This window comes from Gorilla gorilla, chromosome 1, assembly GCF_029281585.2.
Source record: "Gorilla gorilla gorilla isolate KB3781 chromosome 1, NHGRI_mGorGor1-v2.1_pri, whole genome shotgun sequence".
NCBI lineage: Eukaryota > Metazoa > Chordata > Mammalia > Primates > Hominidae > Gorilla > Gorilla gorilla.
The window spans coordinates 220985963-221003183 of NC_073224.2; the positions used below are offsets into that span (position 1 = coordinate 220985963).

General features: G+C 53.6%; 1 protein-coding gene across 3 annotated transcripts in view; it reads left to right on the forward strand.

Annotated features, from left to right (window-relative positions):
- The window catches only part of IFFO2 (intermediate filament family orphan 2), a 52024-nt gene extending 35017 nt beyond the window's left edge, over positions 1–17007 (forward strand). The window contains exons 2-10 of one of the 3 annotated variants that reach the window (XM_055354942.2): positions 142–202; positions 1490–1585; positions 2761–2901; positions 3406–3468; positions 4223–4362; positions 9200–9320; positions 9791–9883; positions 10799–10929; positions 12614–17007. In XM_055354942.2, coding sequence (XP_055210917.1) covers positions 142–202; positions 1490–1585; positions 2761–2901; positions 3406–3468; positions 4223–4362; positions 9200–9320; positions 9791–9883; positions 10799–10929; positions 12614–12719 — 952 coding nt within the window. In that variant the 3' untranslated portion in view covers positions 12720–17007. The remainder of the gene's footprint in view (positions 1–141; positions 203–1489; positions 1586–2760; positions 2902–3405; positions 3469–4222; positions 4363–9199; positions 9321–9790; positions 9884–10798; positions 10930–12613) is intronic. The other 2 variants (XM_004024780.5, XM_055354997.2) reach the window with 2 other exon arrangements.
- Positions 17008–17221: the final 214 nt, after the last annotated feature.

Here is a 17221-nt window from a genome sequence, read left to right on the forward strand (position 1 = left end):
GGCAGGCAGGGATGGATGCCCCAATGCACCTTCCTTGCCCAGCTCAATATAGTCCCTGGGTGGGTGTTGGGGTTGTATCTGAGGGCTGGACTGGCACAGGGAACTCACCTTCTGACCACCTGTTCCTCTTGGCTTTTGCAGATGGGAGGAGGAGCTCGCCAAGCGCATGAACCTTCAGACCATGGTGGACACGCTGCAGGAGGTAAGAGCCCTCCGATATCCCGACCAGGAGAGGCACGCCAGAGAGCCATGTGGCCAAGGGGCACAGTCTTCATGCGGCAAAGCCAGGAAATTCTTGCACAGCCCCTACTCTGTTACCTCCTACCACCTCAGTCTCTCCTTTATGGAGCCAAGAGATCCCTTCCACTTCCTCTGCTTGGAAGCTAGGAATGGACCAGCACAGTGTTGCACAAGAGCTCTGATGCAGGGGTTGAGAAGCCTGGGTCCAGGTCCCGGGGTGCAAGTCCCAGCCGCTGTATGACCTGGGACCAGCGACCCTTCTCACCCGTCACTGTCTCCCCACCTGAGGCTTGGACTAGGTGGTTTGTAAGCCCCCAAGCAAGAAGGGTGCCCTCGGTTGGGGCTGAAGGCCTTGGAGAGGGCAGGTGGGCACGTCGCAGGTGGGCTCCCAGCCTGAGCAGGCTCTCTGTGGTGGGCAATTGGGAACATTCCCCTTGCTGCTCTAGCTGGAATCTCTGCATTCTGGGCTCTGCAACTCCCCCGCCTGCGGTGTAACCTGGGCAGCAAACTTCATCTTCTCAGCCTCTATTTTCCTCTCTGACAAGTGGGAGGAAGAGTAGCAACCCCATGAGAAGGCATGAAAAGTTCTTCCAAAAATGTCTAGAAATCGCATTCTGATACTGAAAGCATTTATCGTCTAAGAAAGTTAGAGACAGATTAAGATAATTGTCAATGCGTAGAAGGAAAAGGTTGAATATCTCCCTTTCTTTTATAATGAAAGTGCTTTTTTCTTTATAAATTTAATGGGTTCATCGTCAAAGATGTGGAAACTATAGAAAAGCCCAAAAATAAAAATTATTTCCAGTTCCCCCTTCCACAGTTGAAAAACTGGCGTGTGACCTTCTGATCTTGTCTGTGTGGACACACGCCCACGCTCTTCAGACGCATGTTAGGTCGACACACATGACATTGTCATTTTTGAAAGCAGAGATGGCCCAATACTGGCAGTTTCACACGGATTGATCTCATATTTTTAACGTAATAGGATTGCTTGTTAATTAACCTGCTCTTTTAATACCTTCCATGGATTTTCCCACGTAATAGATAACCCTTTGAAAAGTGTTTTAAGCAGTCAACAGTGTTCAGTGGGAAGTCAGGCTGGGATGAGGTCCTTGGTGCCCCTTCCCTGGCTGCAGGTGCCCAGCTGGGGTGGACATCGGGTGCCTAGGGCTCTGGACTCAGGTGTCCAGACCCTCCTATTCCCAGAGGACCCGGCCCCTCTGAAGCCTCCCCATCTCCGTCCCCGCAGGCAGCACAGGAGGCTGATGCCATCCAGGAGGAGATGAATGAGAAGATCGAGCGGCTCAAGGCCGAGCTGGTGGTGTTTAAGGGGCTTATGAGTGACGTAAGTGCCGCCCGCCGCCCCTGGGTGTCATGACCTCCCCCACACCCATCATGCAAAATGCTTCATTCCCTCCGAGGCTCCGGAGCTCGGCTTCTAGTTAGAATCCTGGCTGGCTGTGTTTGACCATGAGGATGACGGATGCATTGGATGCATCGGAGACCAGGCACCCTCCTCCCGCCCCCTCCCCACTTCTGCTTCCCTCGGTCTGAGTAGAGATGCATTAATCTGCCGCTTAACCCATCCCGCCCTCCCCCGGGCTCCCCTGATGGTCTGTGTGTGTTTGCTCCCACTCCTTCCCAGCTCGCCTTGATGAGGGCAGGCCTCGGTGTCTGGGCGCAGCGGGGTGTCTGGCAGGTTGGGCCGGGTGCCGTCTGGTCTGTGCGGGCCTGAGAGACTCGCAGGCCCAGCGGCTTTTGGCAGGGTTGCTCCATGAGGTCAGGAAAGGCCAGCGTGCGTGTCTTTTTGACAATCTGGGGCCCCTCTGAGTATCTGTGGGTGGGGGGAGCTGTTGGCAGCAAAGGGCTCCTTGCTGCTGGGGACCCAGGTCTCCTCCCCCTTCAAACAGTGGGCAGTACAGGGGGAGACCCCACCAGAAGGCAGAAGGGGCCAGAACGTGGGTGACTGAGCCTGGCATGGCTCCTGGTGTGGAGGGGCGTGAAGCTGGGTGTGGTTGGTAGAAGCCTCCCAGGACCCTAGTTGGAGGCCACTGGGCTCCCTCTCACTTGTGTCCAAGGGGATCAACCCCGTGGTCCTCAGTGACTCCCACTGCCGGCCTTGGAGGCATCCAGGAGAGAGAGCTGCCTGTGTGGGGGACAGGTGGGGTGTGCAGGTGGGAAAAGAAGGGCTATCTTTCTCCAGCGGGAGTTGTCTTTTTTCTTCGCTCTAACAAAGTGAACACGGACCCTGTGTCTGCTGGGAGGATGCCTTCCAGCCCTTAGGGAGAGCAGCACACACGGCGTCACACTGGACCCTGACTCCCAAGGCCCCAACCCCATCCCACCCTGAGCAGTGCCGCCGCAGCCCTCCACTCCACGGAAAAGCCCAAGGCACCCTTGGACTCTGGAGGCCTCCCCGCACCACCCCTGCTGACACCTAGGGGTCTCCCCACCTCTCTGCCCAGCCCCCCAGGCTTGCTCCATCCCTCGCTCATGTAAACCCTGCTGTCCTCCCTGCAGCCCATGACAGACCTGGACACAAAGATCCAAGAAAAGGCCATGAAGGTGGACATGGACATCTGCCGCCGAATCGATATCACGGCCAAGCTGTGCGATGTCGCACAGCAGCGGAACTCGGAAGACGTGTCCAAGATCTTCCAGGTGACTAGGGCTGCCCTGCTCACCAGCCAACCCCCCACTCTCCCAGAGCAGCCCTGGCCTCCACCCCTGCCCGGCCAACCCCTGTTTCCCTCCACATCCCACTCACTCCCTCCCCTTCCCCGAGACGTAGCACTACCCGACCCTGTGGCCTCCCCAGGAAAACGTAGAATCAGGCACCCGTGGACTCATAGGCTTGTCTGACTGCTTCATCCTATGGCTGGGGAGACCGAGGCCCAGAGGGTGATGTGCTGTGCTCACGGAAGGAAGTGGCAGAAATCAGTCTCCTGCCCCTCCAGGGCTTGGTTCACCAGCCCACACTGTACCCATTGTCCCGCTTCCTGCCCCTTCCTCTGGGTGCCAGAACTGGGCATCATCCCCACGGTTGGGGAACCCTGGCCAGGTTATGGGGAGAAGTGGGGGAGCTGGCCTGAGCTCTGGTAGAGGGGCCTCAGAGTTCAGAAGAGGAGCCGTTGGCCTTTGACTATTTTTCATTCCACCCCAAAGAGGCTCTCGATACCCCCCCGACCTAACGTGCAAGTGTGGGTGCCCCCGAGAGACGGCGATCAGGTTAGCGCCAGTGAGGCTGTCTTCCGGAGAGGGCTTGGGGGGCCAGTCCAGCCGAATGAGGCACATGTCATTCTCCGAAGGCTGCTTCTTGAGTTTCGGGTTGTGGTTTGGCTTTTGCTTGAGCCCAGGGCAATACGGTGTGTTGTCGCTCTGTGTGTGTGACTTTGACGTCGCTGGGCCAGATCTGGGCCTCCCTGGGGCCCTCTCTCCACCTCCATGCCTTCTTGCTGTCCCTCTGCCGGGAAGCAGGGGAGGCCAATGCAGCCTTCGTTTGCTCGTGGCTTGTCTGCTTGGAGTGGAAGCTTTCGGTGAACCTTGGGCCGTCTGTCCTTTGCCTTTGCATGTGAGCAGGAGGGCTCTGGTCAGCATGGGGCTGTATGGCCTTTGTCAGGGGTTCTCCATCTCTCTGGCTGGCTCTGAGATATCCCAGGCAACTCTGTGTCCTGGTCTGGCCTGCTCCTCTCCCCAAACTGTGGGGCTGCTTCTGTGGTAAAAGGGCGAGCCAAGCTGGCGCACCCACCAGGCCGCCCAGGGCAGGGAAGAGTCCAGGCCGTCTGTGTCCCCCTGCATGTCTCCCACCTCGCGCTTCCTGCTAACGCCGCCTGCTTCTTAGAGGACCTGCACCTTTCCTGGCACTGGCCGGCCCCAGTCACGCTCATCATCCTGTGAGATGCCGGCTCCCTTCCCAGTTCACCCCTACCCTCCATCCTAGCCGAGCCCCCCAGTTACCTTGATTGCTTCCTTTCCGGTTCAGGTGGTCCCCAAAAAGAAAGAGCGTAAGGTGGCTTCTGATGATGACATCTCTGAGCAGGACGGGGAGGTGAACCGGTTCTCGGACGATGAGGTCGGCTCCATGAACATCACCGATGAGATGAAGCGCATGTTTAACCAGCTGTGAGTATCCCCGTGGCCCGCACACTCTCCGTTTCCCCGGATTGCTTGCACAGGGGCGGTGAATGGGAGGCTTGGGCTGAGAGTAGCCTGCAGCACTGGAAGAATTTGAATTCATTTCCTTTTTTTTTTTTTTTTTTTTTGAGACAGGGTCTCACTTTGTCACCCAGGCTGGAGGCTGGAATGTGGCGGCACGGTCACAGCTCACTGCAGCCTCAACCTCTTGGGTTTAGGGATCCTTTCATCTCAGCCTCCCAAGTAGTTGGGAGCACAGGCATGTGCCACCATGCCCAGCTAATTTTTAAATTTTTTTGTAGAGACAGGGTCTCACTGTGTTGCCCAGGCTGGTCTCAAATTTCTGAGCTCAAGCGATGCTCCTGCCTTGGCCTCCCAAAGTGCTGGGATTACAGGCGTGAACCACCGCACCCAGCCAAGATTCATTTTCAACATTTGTAATTTGGGAAATTTCATATGTTCAGCCTCTCTTGGAAGCTCGAGGAGGTCAGGCATTGCTGAGCCTGGGGCACAGTTGACAGGGCTGGATGGCAGCTGCTGAATCTGGACAGGCGCATACTCTTCCATTCGCCAGCATCCTTTATGTTCCCTGTCTGCCATTCTCCTGCCTTTCCTTTGAAAGCTTCCTCCAAAAAAGCGGTGGGAGAAGGGGTGTTCTTGCCCATGAGATACAGGGGCTGGGCTGTCCTCTCTCTGGACATGTCTGTGTCTGAGGATGTCATGAACCCAGAAGGGGCAATGGCAGATGTGGTCTTATTTGTAGGCTATTTTTTTTTTTTTTTTTTTTTTGAGACAGGGTCTCACTCTGTCACCCAGACTGGAGTATAGCGGCCAGATCTCGGCTCACTGCAGCCTCTGCCTCCTGGGTTCCAGTGTTTCTCCTGCCTCAGCCTCCCAAGTAGCTGGAATCACAGGCATGCACCATGAGGCCTGGCTAATTTTTGCATTTTTAGTAGAGGCAGGGTTTTACCATGTTGGCCAGGCTGGTCTCGAACTCCTGACCTCCAGTGATCTGCCTACCTCTGCCTCCCAAAGTGCTGGGATTACTGGCATGAGCTACCGTACCTAGCCTGTGGGCCATTCTTGAGCAGACCTTAGCCAGACCCACCTGCACTAGTTTGCCCTTGGTGGGCTGGCTGTGTTGACCGCACGGCTTGCAGAAATGGCTCCTGATGTTCGCTTGGAGGGGGCTTCACAAATGTCACTTTGCTCACTCCAGATGCCCATCCTAGGAGATGGGGTATCACTCCCCTTTTGTAGACAGGGAAACTGAGACTCTGAGAGGAGAAGGGACTTGGGTAACACCACTCAGCTAGTATGTGGCTGAGCTGGGATTCAGAGCCAGGCCGCCTCCCACGCTAGTGCGCTGTCAGTAGGAAACACTGCTTGGAGTGGTGGCAGGGTCTGGGCTGGGTATGATCAGTGGTGGGCGAGCCTGCTGGTGCCAGCTCTTAGAAGCTGCTAAACCCACTCCAGGCTCAGTGATGTCATATTAGTACCTTAAAATTTGCCATTGCAGGAAATCAGCAAATGCTACCAATCAGAGCTCTGGGAGGCTCTGCCACCTCCCAGAACCCCCCCAGAGAGGGCATGCTCCTTCTAGCAGATGCCTTTGACATCATTTGTTTCAAAAGCCCGGGGCACGGGCTCTCCTAACCTCCCTGCAGAGCTCTGAGGCTGGCTCAGAATTCCATAGTCCAGAGCTCACTCTGCCCAGCCACTTCATTGTACAGATGAGAGAATGGGCTCAGAGGGGCACACAGAGCCAGGCCCCCAACTCTTGGTCCAGTGCTTTGTCCCCCACGCCATGCTTGGAAGAGAATTCTCTCTTCTGTCCCTATTCTAGGCTGACTTTTAAGGTAGACAGGAGGCAGGGGCAGGGTTGGAACTGGGTGGGGACAGGAACTCTTTTGCCTGATACTTTCTGGACCTGCCATTCCCTTGAAACAGAACTGTGATCGGAGCTGTATTTTGGGGGTTTGCTATTTAAGGGTGATAAGGAGACCCCTAGATTCTTGATTCCTCTTTTGAAACCCCCATCTCATATTCTCATCTTTTGCTGCCTGCCAAGAGGGGCTTTTTTTTTTTTTGAGATGGAGCCTTGTTCTCTTGCCCAGGCTGGAGTGTGGTGGTGCAATCTCAGCTCACTGCAGCTTCCACCTCCTGGGTTCAAGCAATTCTCCTGCCTCAGTCTCCGAAGTAGCTGAGACTACAGGCATGCACCACCACACCCAGCTAATTTTTTTTTGTATTTTTTTAGTAGAGACTGGGTTTTACCATGTTGCCCAGGCTAGTCTCAAACTCCTGGCCTCAAGTGATCCGCCCACCTCGGCTTCCCGAAGTCCTGGAATTACAGGCATGAGCCACTGCACCTGGCCAATAGGGGCTTTTGGAAAGAAGCAGTGGTTGGGTCTAGGTTTTCTGAATGTTGCCCTGGGCACTTCTGAGCCCTAAGACAGGATTGCATGTCCCGGAGATCCCAGGCTGGGTCCGTGTGGTTAAATTAAAGGACTTATCTGAAGAAATTGTTGTCCCTGCTTTTATAAAGTCCCCAGGGCATTGTTAAGCTGACCAGCAATGGGGTGAGCTACAAAAGGAGACAGATCAGAGTGGAAGCCAGGGGGCCCCATGGGCAAAGGCTCCAGTGTGTAGAAAGAGCATTCAGATCCAAGTCAGGCGAGACTGGCTGCAGGAGTGGGCGCCTCAGTGTTGATAGAGCTAAATTGGGTTCAATATGGAACTCGATTTAGCTGGTTGTAAAGTTACCAAAGTTAAAACAAACAGGCCGGGCGCGGTGGCTCACGCCTGTAATCCCAGCACTTTGGGAGGCCGAGGCAGGCGGATCACAAGGTCAGGAGATCGAGACCATCCTGGCTAACACAGTGAAACCCTGTCTCTACTAAAAATACAAAAAATTAGCTGGGCGTGGTGGCGGGCTCCTGTAGTCCCAGCTACGCAGGAGGCTGAGGCAGCAGAATGGCGTGAACCCTGGGGGGCGGAGCCTGCAGTGAGCCGAGATCGCGCCACTGCACTCCAGCCTGGGCGACAGCGAGACTCCGTCTCAAACCAAACAAACAAACAAAAAACAACAACAACAACAAACAACGAAACCTCTGATCACTTTGATCACCCCCCACCCCGATTCTGCAGTTCTGTGTGGGCCGCCCTGACCCCCACCCCAGGCGGGGCCCTGGGCCTTTCCCATGGACATCTCCACTAGCTGTGGGCAGAATCCTAGCCAGGCTGCCCCTGGCCAGATCTGATGAAGTGTTTGAGTAATGCAGCTGTGTTACAGTTGTGTTTTGTTTTGATCCAAGTCGGTTGTTTGGGCTTCAGACCAAGGAGAAGAGAGGGAACGTGTGGCTCTCCCCCGCTGGGGCCAAGGCTCCTCCTCAGCCCCACTCTGCAGATTTGTGAAGTGGAGGCCTCTTCCGAGTCCCTTCTCTTGCCCGTCTTTCTGTCCTTTCCAGCTTCCTGTCCCTCGGCTGGGGTTTCCTTCAGATCCCAGACGCTGGGAAGGAAGTGAAGTCAGGAATCGAGTGTGTGATGCAGTGACCACTGGACCCTGGCGGCTCCGGGCCACACGGCCCTCTCCAGCACCCACCCCCTACCAGCTCAGGACCCTGGACTCGGGGAGCCACCTATGGGCTCCTGTGGGAATGGCTTTTGGAGGGGAGCCGGCCCGGCCTGACTCCAGGGGGCGCTCGAGGCAGCTTTTTACCAGACAGCCTTCTTGGGACCTGCCCAGTCCCCAACCCAGTCCATTGGGAACACTCATTGTTGCTCTGGAGGATCCAGGAAGGAGTTGAGGGAGGGCAGGCAATGGGGAGAGCCCTGGGATGGCAGCCTGGAGACAGGGTCCACATTGTCCTGTGCTACCGATGCACTGGGTCAAGTGATTTCACTCCTACAGACTCAGCCTTCCCCTTGGAAATAGGGGTATGTTGGATGAGCTGATCTTTAGGTCTCCTCCAGTTGGGGTAACCAGTGCATCTTGGGAACCCCTTAGTCGCAGGCAAACCTGCCTGGTTGGTCAACCTACTTCTAGTTCTAGCCAATAGGGAGGTCTTGACATCTCCCAGGCTTTGAATTCAAATCTCATTTCCAGCATGTATTGGTCTAGAAGGCCACTGAATCCCTCTGAGCCTCTGTTTCCTCACCTGCAAAATGGGAATGATAGTTATGCTTACCTCATAGGATTGTTTTGAGGGTGGAATTGTTTTGAGGGCGTTGCATCTTGCTGCATGCTTAGTGGCTGGTCCAGTGCCCAGCACCTAACGGGTGCTTGGGGAGTGTCTTGATGGGGAGGAAAAAGCTGTAGGAAACAGAAACATTTGGCATTCTAGCCTGTTTCTGCTACATGCTAGCTGTGTGGCTTTAGACAGTTGAGTTATCCTTTCTGAGCCACCATTTCTTCATCTGTAAAATAGGTATAATACCAACCTTTCCGAATTACAGAGAAGATGATATTGTATTGAACATCTCACTCAAACTAGGGGCTCAAGAAATAGCTGTTAAATGAATGAGGAAAATTGCAAGATTGGACTTGGAGGAAAATATCTTTAGTCCCAATTAATTAAAGCCTGACATTAAAAAAAATACACATTTTTAATTGTACAAACAATACATAAATGCATTCTGCATTTTAAAAGAGTTAAACTCCTTTTGGATAAGGTGAATGTCCCCTTTGGCTTACTATCCCTGTCTTTCCTGAGGACAGCCTTGAAGCTGTGTACCCGCTGGGCAGCTGCCCCTTTCTGTCCCCTGTATGGGTCCCTGGAGCCTGCCTTCTGTTCAGTCATGCCCTCTGATGTCACCCCCACAGGCGGGAGACCTTTGACTTTGACGACGACTGTGACAGCCTGACGTGGGAAGAGAATGAAGACACGCTGCTGCTCTGGGAGGATTTCACCAACTGCAATCCGACCATCGACCTGCAGGGCGAGGTAAGCCCAGCGCCTGGCTTCCCAAAGGCCAGGACTGGGGCTCTGGGGGACACCGCCTTTCAATGGTCCCTCATCCCTGTTATTTTTCTACAGCCCCCACCACACTGCTAAACTGTCCCCTTTGGGCCGGGCGCAGTGGCTCATGCCTGTAATCCCAGCACTTTGGGAGGCCGAGGTGGGCAGATCACCTGAGGTTGGGAGTTCAAGACCAGCCTGGCCAATATGGCGAAATCCCATCTCTACTAAAAATATAAAAATTAGCCAGGCCTGGTGGTGGGCATCTGTAATCCCAGCTACTTAGGAGTCTAAGGCAGGAGAATTGCTTGAATTCAGGAGGCAGAGGTTGTAGTGAGCCGAGATCATACCTCTGCACGCCAGCCTGGGTGGCAGAGTGAGACTCCATCTCAAAAATAAATAAATAAATAAATAAATAAATAAAGTAAACTGTCTCCTTTGTTCTATTTCCCCAGCAAGAGGAAAACTTGGGCAACTTGATCCACGAGACCGAATCCTTCTTCAAGACAAGAGACAAGGAGTACCAGGAAACGATAGGTCAGATCGAGGTGAGGGCTCGGGATGTGGAGCCCACTCGTGAGGCTCTCCTGAGGTCCACATGGTTGAGATCCTGGTGATCAAACACCCATGTGTCATGGGCAGGGGCTGGTAGAGTGGGGCAGGCGCAGGATTGGGAGTCAGGAGGCCTCAGGGGCAAGTAACGTCTTTCTTAGGGCCTCAGTTTCCTAATCTGTCAAATGGGGGTGGTGATCCTTGCCTGCCTCAGAGAATTAGAAAGAATATATGTAGCTGAGATGATGATCCCATAATAACCACAGAGCTGACATTCGAGTGATAGTGAGTGACACAAGGTGCTGAGTATGCCCGGTATCCTTACCTGTACCCTATGCAGTAGGCACCGTGCACCCCTTTTACAGAGGAGGAGATGAGGTTGGAAGAGACCAAGTGACTTGCCCAAGGCCTTGCGGCCAGGAAGCAGCACTGAAGTATAATTCTCTCTGGCTCCAGAGGCGGTGCATGTGATCACTTCTATAAACGACAGTCATTGCTATTATGCAGGAGAAAGGGAAGCCCAGCTCCTTCCCTAGAGGAAGTATCACTTGATAGAGGACAAGAGTCAGAAACATGAAAAAGCCTTCAGGATTTTTGTAATCAGGTTTGGATAAAGGAACCCAAAGATGTTGAGTTCTCAGCACCGGGTGGGGTGCATCAGAGCCAGGCTGCTGCTGGGGTTGCTAAGCGACCATTCCCCTTTGGCCAGAATGAGTTCTAGGGGAAGTGGACCCATGTGCAGAGAGCAGAGGGTGAGGGAGGTTGATGTCCGGAGGCAGGGTCCTGATGGCATGGTGTCCAATGGTGGCTTTGATGGCACCATCCCTGAGGAATCCAGGAGGACAGGTTGCTGAGGCTTCTGTCATGAGGATGGCTTGCCCTCACCCTTATTCCTCACTGGTTCCTCCCAGCTCGAGCTGGCCACAGCCAAAAGTGACATGAACCGACACCTGCACGAGTACATGGAGATGTGCAGCATGAAGCGAGGCCTGGACGTGCAGATGGAGACCTGCCGCCGGCTCATCAAAGGCTCCGCAGACAGGTACCTGCCCATCCTCCCAGGGGATTCAGCTATGGCATCCTTGGAGGGGAATTTCCAAGGCTGCAACTCGGCCATGTGTCATGCTCCCAACCTGTCTCTCTGTCCGTCCATCTGTCCGTCTGTCCATCCATCCATCCATCCATCCATCCATCCATCCATCCAGTGACTATTAGCACACCTATGTGCCAGATGCCTTACATATCTAACCTCATGCAAGTCCCACCACCACCCTGCCCTTTGTGGATTCAATAGATACTTGTCAAAGGCCTGCTCTGTGCAAGACAGTGGGGCCAGTAAGTATAGCCCCTGCCCTCAAGGAGCTTAAGCCCCATTTTCTGCTGAAATGGGGAGCAGAGGCGGACAGGGCATGCTCCCATTTGCTCACAGGAAGTGATTTCCCTTCCTTTCCCATCTGTTAGTCTGTTCTCATGGTGCTATAAAGAACTGCCTGAGGCTGGGCGTGGTGGCTCACACCTGTAATCCCAGCACTTTGGGAGGCTGAGGTGGGAGGATCGCTTGAGCCCAGGAGTTCACAGCTAGCTTGGGCAACATAGCAAGACCCCATCTCCAAAAAAAAGAAATGCCTGATACTGGGTAATTTATAAAGGAAAGAGGTTTCGTTGACTCACCGTTCCACATGGCTGGGGAGGCCTCAGGAAACGTATAGTCATGGCAGAAGGCACCTCTTCACAGGGCGGCAGGGGAGAGAATGAGTGCCTAGCAAAGGGGAAACCCCCCCCTTATAAAACCATCAGATCTCGTGAGAACTAACTCACTATCACGAGAACAGGATGGGGGAAACCGCCCCCAAGATTCAATTATCTCTAACTGGTCCCTCTCATGACACGTGGGGATTATGGGAGCTACAATTCCAGATGCGATTTGGGTGGGAACGCAGCCAAACCATAGCATCCTCTTCCAACCCAGGGCCTGTCCCCAGGAGACTGACAAGTGTCAGGCATGGCACATAAAGCAGAGCCCCTGCCTTCAAGGACACACAGCCTTATCGGGGGACAGCCATGCTGAGAATGAGCTAATATGCGGAGAATGCCTGCCACACAGCACAAATACGTTGTCATTGTTTTCCTCGTTTTGCTGCATTACTGTACGAGAGGGAGGGACAGCTCTGTGGGGGCCAGATCTGTGTGCAGGGCCGTGGCCTTGCCTTTCAGACCTTTAAGTCCTCGAACCCCCAGAACCCAGTGTGGTTATCGCCATTATCCAGACAGAAGAGCAGACGCTCAGGCAGGTTAAACGGTTTGCCCAAGCTCCCCCACCCCCAGCTCATCCGAGATAGAATCAGAACTGCAGCCCAGTGATGTTAACCGTATCCCGCATGGCCTCCTTTTGAGCTCTGAGTCATTCAGGTTTTACTTAGCACCTACTATATGCCCAGACATGGGTTAGGTGCTTGGAGGGTAACAGCCAAACTTGATCCACGGTCCAGCTCCCAAGGGGCTTTCTTCCTAGAGAAGCCAACACAGCCAGACCAAGTAGGGGCTGGTGCAGGGGGTTACCTCGTGAGCTTAAAGGATCTTAAGGATAGCCGAGTGAGGCAGGAGCTCAGGACCAGGCCCCTCTGAGAGTAGATCTTATAGAAGTGGCAGCTCAGCCTTCCCACTCCTTGACCCTTCAGAGGCCCAGGGCTGCTCTCTGAATTTCCCCGCTCTCTTGTGCTTCTCAGGAATTCACCGTCCCCCAGCTCCGTGGCCAGCAGCGACTCAGGAAGTACAGATGAGATCCAGGATGAGTTCGAGCGGGAGGCGGATGTGGAGCCCATGGTCAGCTGATGACTGAGGCCCTGCGAGCCTGGTGGTCTTGGTGATGGGGCCCTGCCACCTCTCCTCTTGGGGCCAGGAAGGCCCCTCGGAGTGGGGTTCGAAGCCGCACCACACAGACTTTCTCTGCCCTCCCTTCTCTGGAGGCCCCGAGGGACTGCTGCTTCCTTCCTTCCTTCCACACCACCAACGGGTGCCCCGTCTCCATCCCCCACCCACCCAAGGAATGGTGCTGTCAATTTCTATTGTTCTCCACATTACAAATGCAGACTTCTGTGCGGACTTTGCAGTGTTAACTGTGCCTTCTCCCTTAAGCTGAGCCACTTTGAGCTCCAAAGAATTATTCCTAGCAGGTGTTTTTATACAGAACTCTAAGCTGAGGGCTGGGCCAACCGGCCATGGTGTAATGTGGTTTCTGCCGTCCGTCCCACCTGCTCCTCTGATTGGCCATGGGCTATGCCCTCCCTTCCTCCTGAGCCAGCCCAGACCGGGCCTGGGGCTTGGGGTGCTCTGCCAACCCCCAGGAAGGAGCTGCTTGCCTCTGTGAGCTTTCTAGGCCTGGGTAGGGACCACCCCAATTTTCTCACTCCCTGAAGGAGAGAAAGGTGGAAGGAAGGGAAGGAAGACACATTTTAATTTTTTGGGGGGATCGAGTGGCAAAGTTGAAGGGACAAGGCACTGTGAGGGGAAGGCGGAGCCTCACTGTGTTTAAACTACTATGCAAAAAACAAACAACAAAAGCAGCTTGCCTTATATCATTGTGGAAGGCAGGACCTCTCCTGGGCTCCTGGCTTCCCCCTGGAGCTGGGAGAGAGGCCGGGGTTAGGGTGATCTGTGTCGCAGCACTGACTGGGTAGTGTGGGTTTGGCCGAGGTTGGTCATGAGGCCGGGGTTCCCGCAAGGCACTGGCCTGCCTGACCGCTTGCTCCCTTCCGGACCTCTGGGTTCAGGGCGGGGGCGGAGGGATCCTTGATTTCCCTGATAACTTGATGTTCTTCCCTCCCTCGCCAGCCAACAATAGAGGCTTAGAGATCTGTAATTTCTCTGTGAGAAAGTCTGAAGGGGCCAGGCCTGGTCTCTGCTCCCTTCTACCCGCCTTGGGTTAGGACTGTCCGGCAGTTGCCCGCTTTTGGCTGCTGGCAGGAGAGAAGCCGGGTGGGCTGCTGGCAGTGCAGGAGCTGGAGTGAGGGCCATCCTTTTTCTGCTCCTCCACACACGCAAGCCTCTCTCAGCAGTTCCCTCGACTGGCCGGTCGGGGTATTGATCTGAGCCAGCATCCCCCAAGACTTGAATGGCTTGAGTGGGACTGCGTTGAAGGGCACTGTGTGGCCCCCTTCCAAATCTCAGCTTGGAGCCAGCTGAGCAGGCTTTGCTTTATTATTATTTTTTAAGCCTCTTTTCATACCTACTGCAGTGGGTCTGTTGCCAATTTTAATTTTTTGTTGTCCCAGGAGCTCCCTCTAGTGGTCAAGGTAGCAAAATGTGCCCAAGGACTAGAACTTGGGTCCCTCTGCCTTGCCTGGAGGCAGAAGGAGGGGGCTCTGGGTTTGACTGGGATTGTGGTCCCCAGGGGTCCATGGCCTTTAAGGCTCTTCTCTCTTTTCTGTTTCCCCCACCTGTGTTACAGTCTTAAAAATACTGTACATAATAGATATATGTAGAGAGAGAGAGAGAGAGCGTGAGAATGTGTTAGTGACTACGTGTGATGTAATTTATCACGATTTGGTGGCCTTCGTCATGAGTTTCTTCCTTTGTTTTCTTTTGCTGGGGGCACCTCCCACGGGTCCCCTGTGGCAGTCTGGCTGTGACGCTTCCATAGTCAGCATCTCTTGTTAGCCAAACAGTACCCTTTGACAGGTACTTGGAGGGACAATGGTTTCGGAAGAGAGACGGCCCTTCTCTCTCCTCACTGACCCTTGTTCTAAAGGTTACAGGGTTCAAACATACCTGATTCTTGTTGTTATTGTTGTTGAATTTTTATTTTAACCAAAGGTTATCAGAGCCAGTTGGGCTTGGACCTCAGCTGCTAAAAAGATTTTCCGTTTCCTCGAGGGCAGGAAAACATCCACCCTCGTGGGTCTCCTCCGTCCAGGGCTGAGGGAGGCATTGGACAATGTGGTATGGGAGTTTCGTGGGCAGCGTGGAAGCCGGCCCTGGGTTGTTCCCCAAGGTGGTGGGAGGGTGACAGATATATCTTTAGACTTAAGACTGTAAGGCAGCAGTGTTAGCGTGGGAGTAACTAAGGTTACTGTGGTTATCGGTGTCCGGCGGTATTATTTTTACTTTCCTCCTTGTATACATAGGTCATTTGTCTTTGAGGACTAGGGTACTCTAGGGAGTTTGAAAACTGCAGGAGTCAGAAAGAGATCCTGGCCTGAGAGTCCCTTCCGGCTGGCTTTTAATATCTGCTCTCCTCTTGGGAGTGAGGACTTGGGGCAGGTGGGTAGGAGAGGGAAAGCCAGAGTGTGATGGGCCTGCCTCCTGGGCTGGTTCCTGGGTCCGGCCTGCCTGCCTGCCTGCCTCTCCACCACATGCTTTTTTCAGTTAATGTCAGTGGGCCCTGCTTGTCCCCTCACCATGAGCCCACAGCTTGCCAAGAAAGATCCCAACGCTCGCTGGGGCAGCACCAGTCCTAGCTGGGACGAATTGGTCCATCCTTTGTAAAGCTGTAAATACTTAATTTTGACTTTCTATTTCTAAGCCCAGTGTCATATTGACACTGGTATTTTAGAATTGTTCTCAGATGGGCTCTCCTGCGCTGCCCTCTGTCTCCTGTTTTTGGGGGTTTTATACAAACAGAGGATTGGGGAGGGATAGGAAGACTAGCATCCTTTTGGCTCCCTGGTTGGTTGTGAAATACACACACACACACACACACACACACATACACTCGCACTCCTCTGAGACTCCGAACAGAGAAAAAAATTATTGGCAAATCAACACATTTTTCTTTCTCGTCTTGAGAAAATGTCTTGAGGTCCCTGAAGGGCCAAATCCATCGTGGACTAACTCTGTGGGTAGAGCTCAGATGGCCTAGGGAGAATTAAACCACTTACGCTTGGAGTGGGAGGAGAGGGGGTGGGGTGGGGGAGAATATAAGATGTAACTTAAGCTAAATGTAATCTATTTATAAAGCAAGAGACTCTCATCTATTTTTATGAAAGGAAGGTTTTTTTAATCTAGGGTAGGCAGTTGTGGTAGCCCAGCATTTTCCTGTGGACGAGACATGGTGCATGTTGTTGCTGGATTGAATGGAACCCATTCCTGTCCCCCGGCCTCGTCTTCTGTCCTCACTTTTGGTCATCCATACCCATGAGCAGCTTCAGCAGAGTGTAGGTCCCACTTCACCCCATTCTCCTCTCCTCTGACCCCTCAGCTCCTTGGAAGTCTTGGGGTGGGGATCTGAGGGGGTGGGTGGGCTGTAGGAAATTCAGAAATGTGGTGGGTGGGGGAAGGGACAAGGCGCATTAGGGAGGGAACAAGCTGGGCTCTGGGGATAGGCTCTGATTAATTAGTTACTCTGACTCTGGTCTGCCGAGATCCATTTCCAACCCAGTTGCGTTGGAAGAGGGTTGGGAGGCAGCAGAGCATGGGTGACAGTGGGAGCACACGACTTCCTTGGAGCCTGGGCCTTCGCGGGTCCCAGGTGGTCAGGCAGCTGGAGCAGGAGTGGAAATGGCTTAAGATGCTCATAGCCCAGCCCTGGCTGTGTCTACTCCAGGCCAAGCCTGGGCTGCAGTCCTTGCTATGTTCCCCCCAGGGCCCTGCGGGGGAGGGATCAGGGTGCTGGGGGTTTCCTAGGACAGGGGTCTTCCCCCTTGAGACACCAAGCTCTGGCTCTAGAAGAGCTCTCTCCTGGATTGGGGAGTCTGGAGGGGACTGGGTGGGTGCAGGTAAAGCCAGATTCTCTCTGGAAGGGAATTTTCTATGAATGGATGATTTCCAGGCTCAGGGTGGGCTGTGTGTTAGTTCTGAGCAAATCCCTCACCAAGACCCCTCCCTCCCAAGCCCTCAAAGAAATGAGGCAAAGCCCTTCCCTGCAAGACCCCTTGTGGACGTTTTTGCATCTACCTGATTTTTAGCCCCACCCAGGGAGACTTTATACCCCATGATCCTGCCCCACCGTTGCTGTTGTCTGCCAGCTGGGTCTAGCATCACAGGGAAGGGGGGGATTTATACTCATGGAAAGACTACTGATCCTACCGGAAACCAACCTGTTTACTGTACTGTTGTAAATATCATGCCCTTTATATCCTGTATATTGGCTTCTTTTAAATAAAGTGAAATGTCTTAGAACTGATGGTGCTTTTTTTTGTTTTTGTTTTTAAATAGAAGATGAATCTGGTGTTGGGGGAGGGGTAGGAGGACGGAAGGCCACAGAAACACTCAAGCTCATTAGCTAATTAGCCATAAAATAGGGGATTTCATATCACCTGTTACATTTGTAGCTCACAATAAAAGCTTTGGAAGATGACAAAGCAGGAATCATTACACACATTTTACTGAAGGGGAAG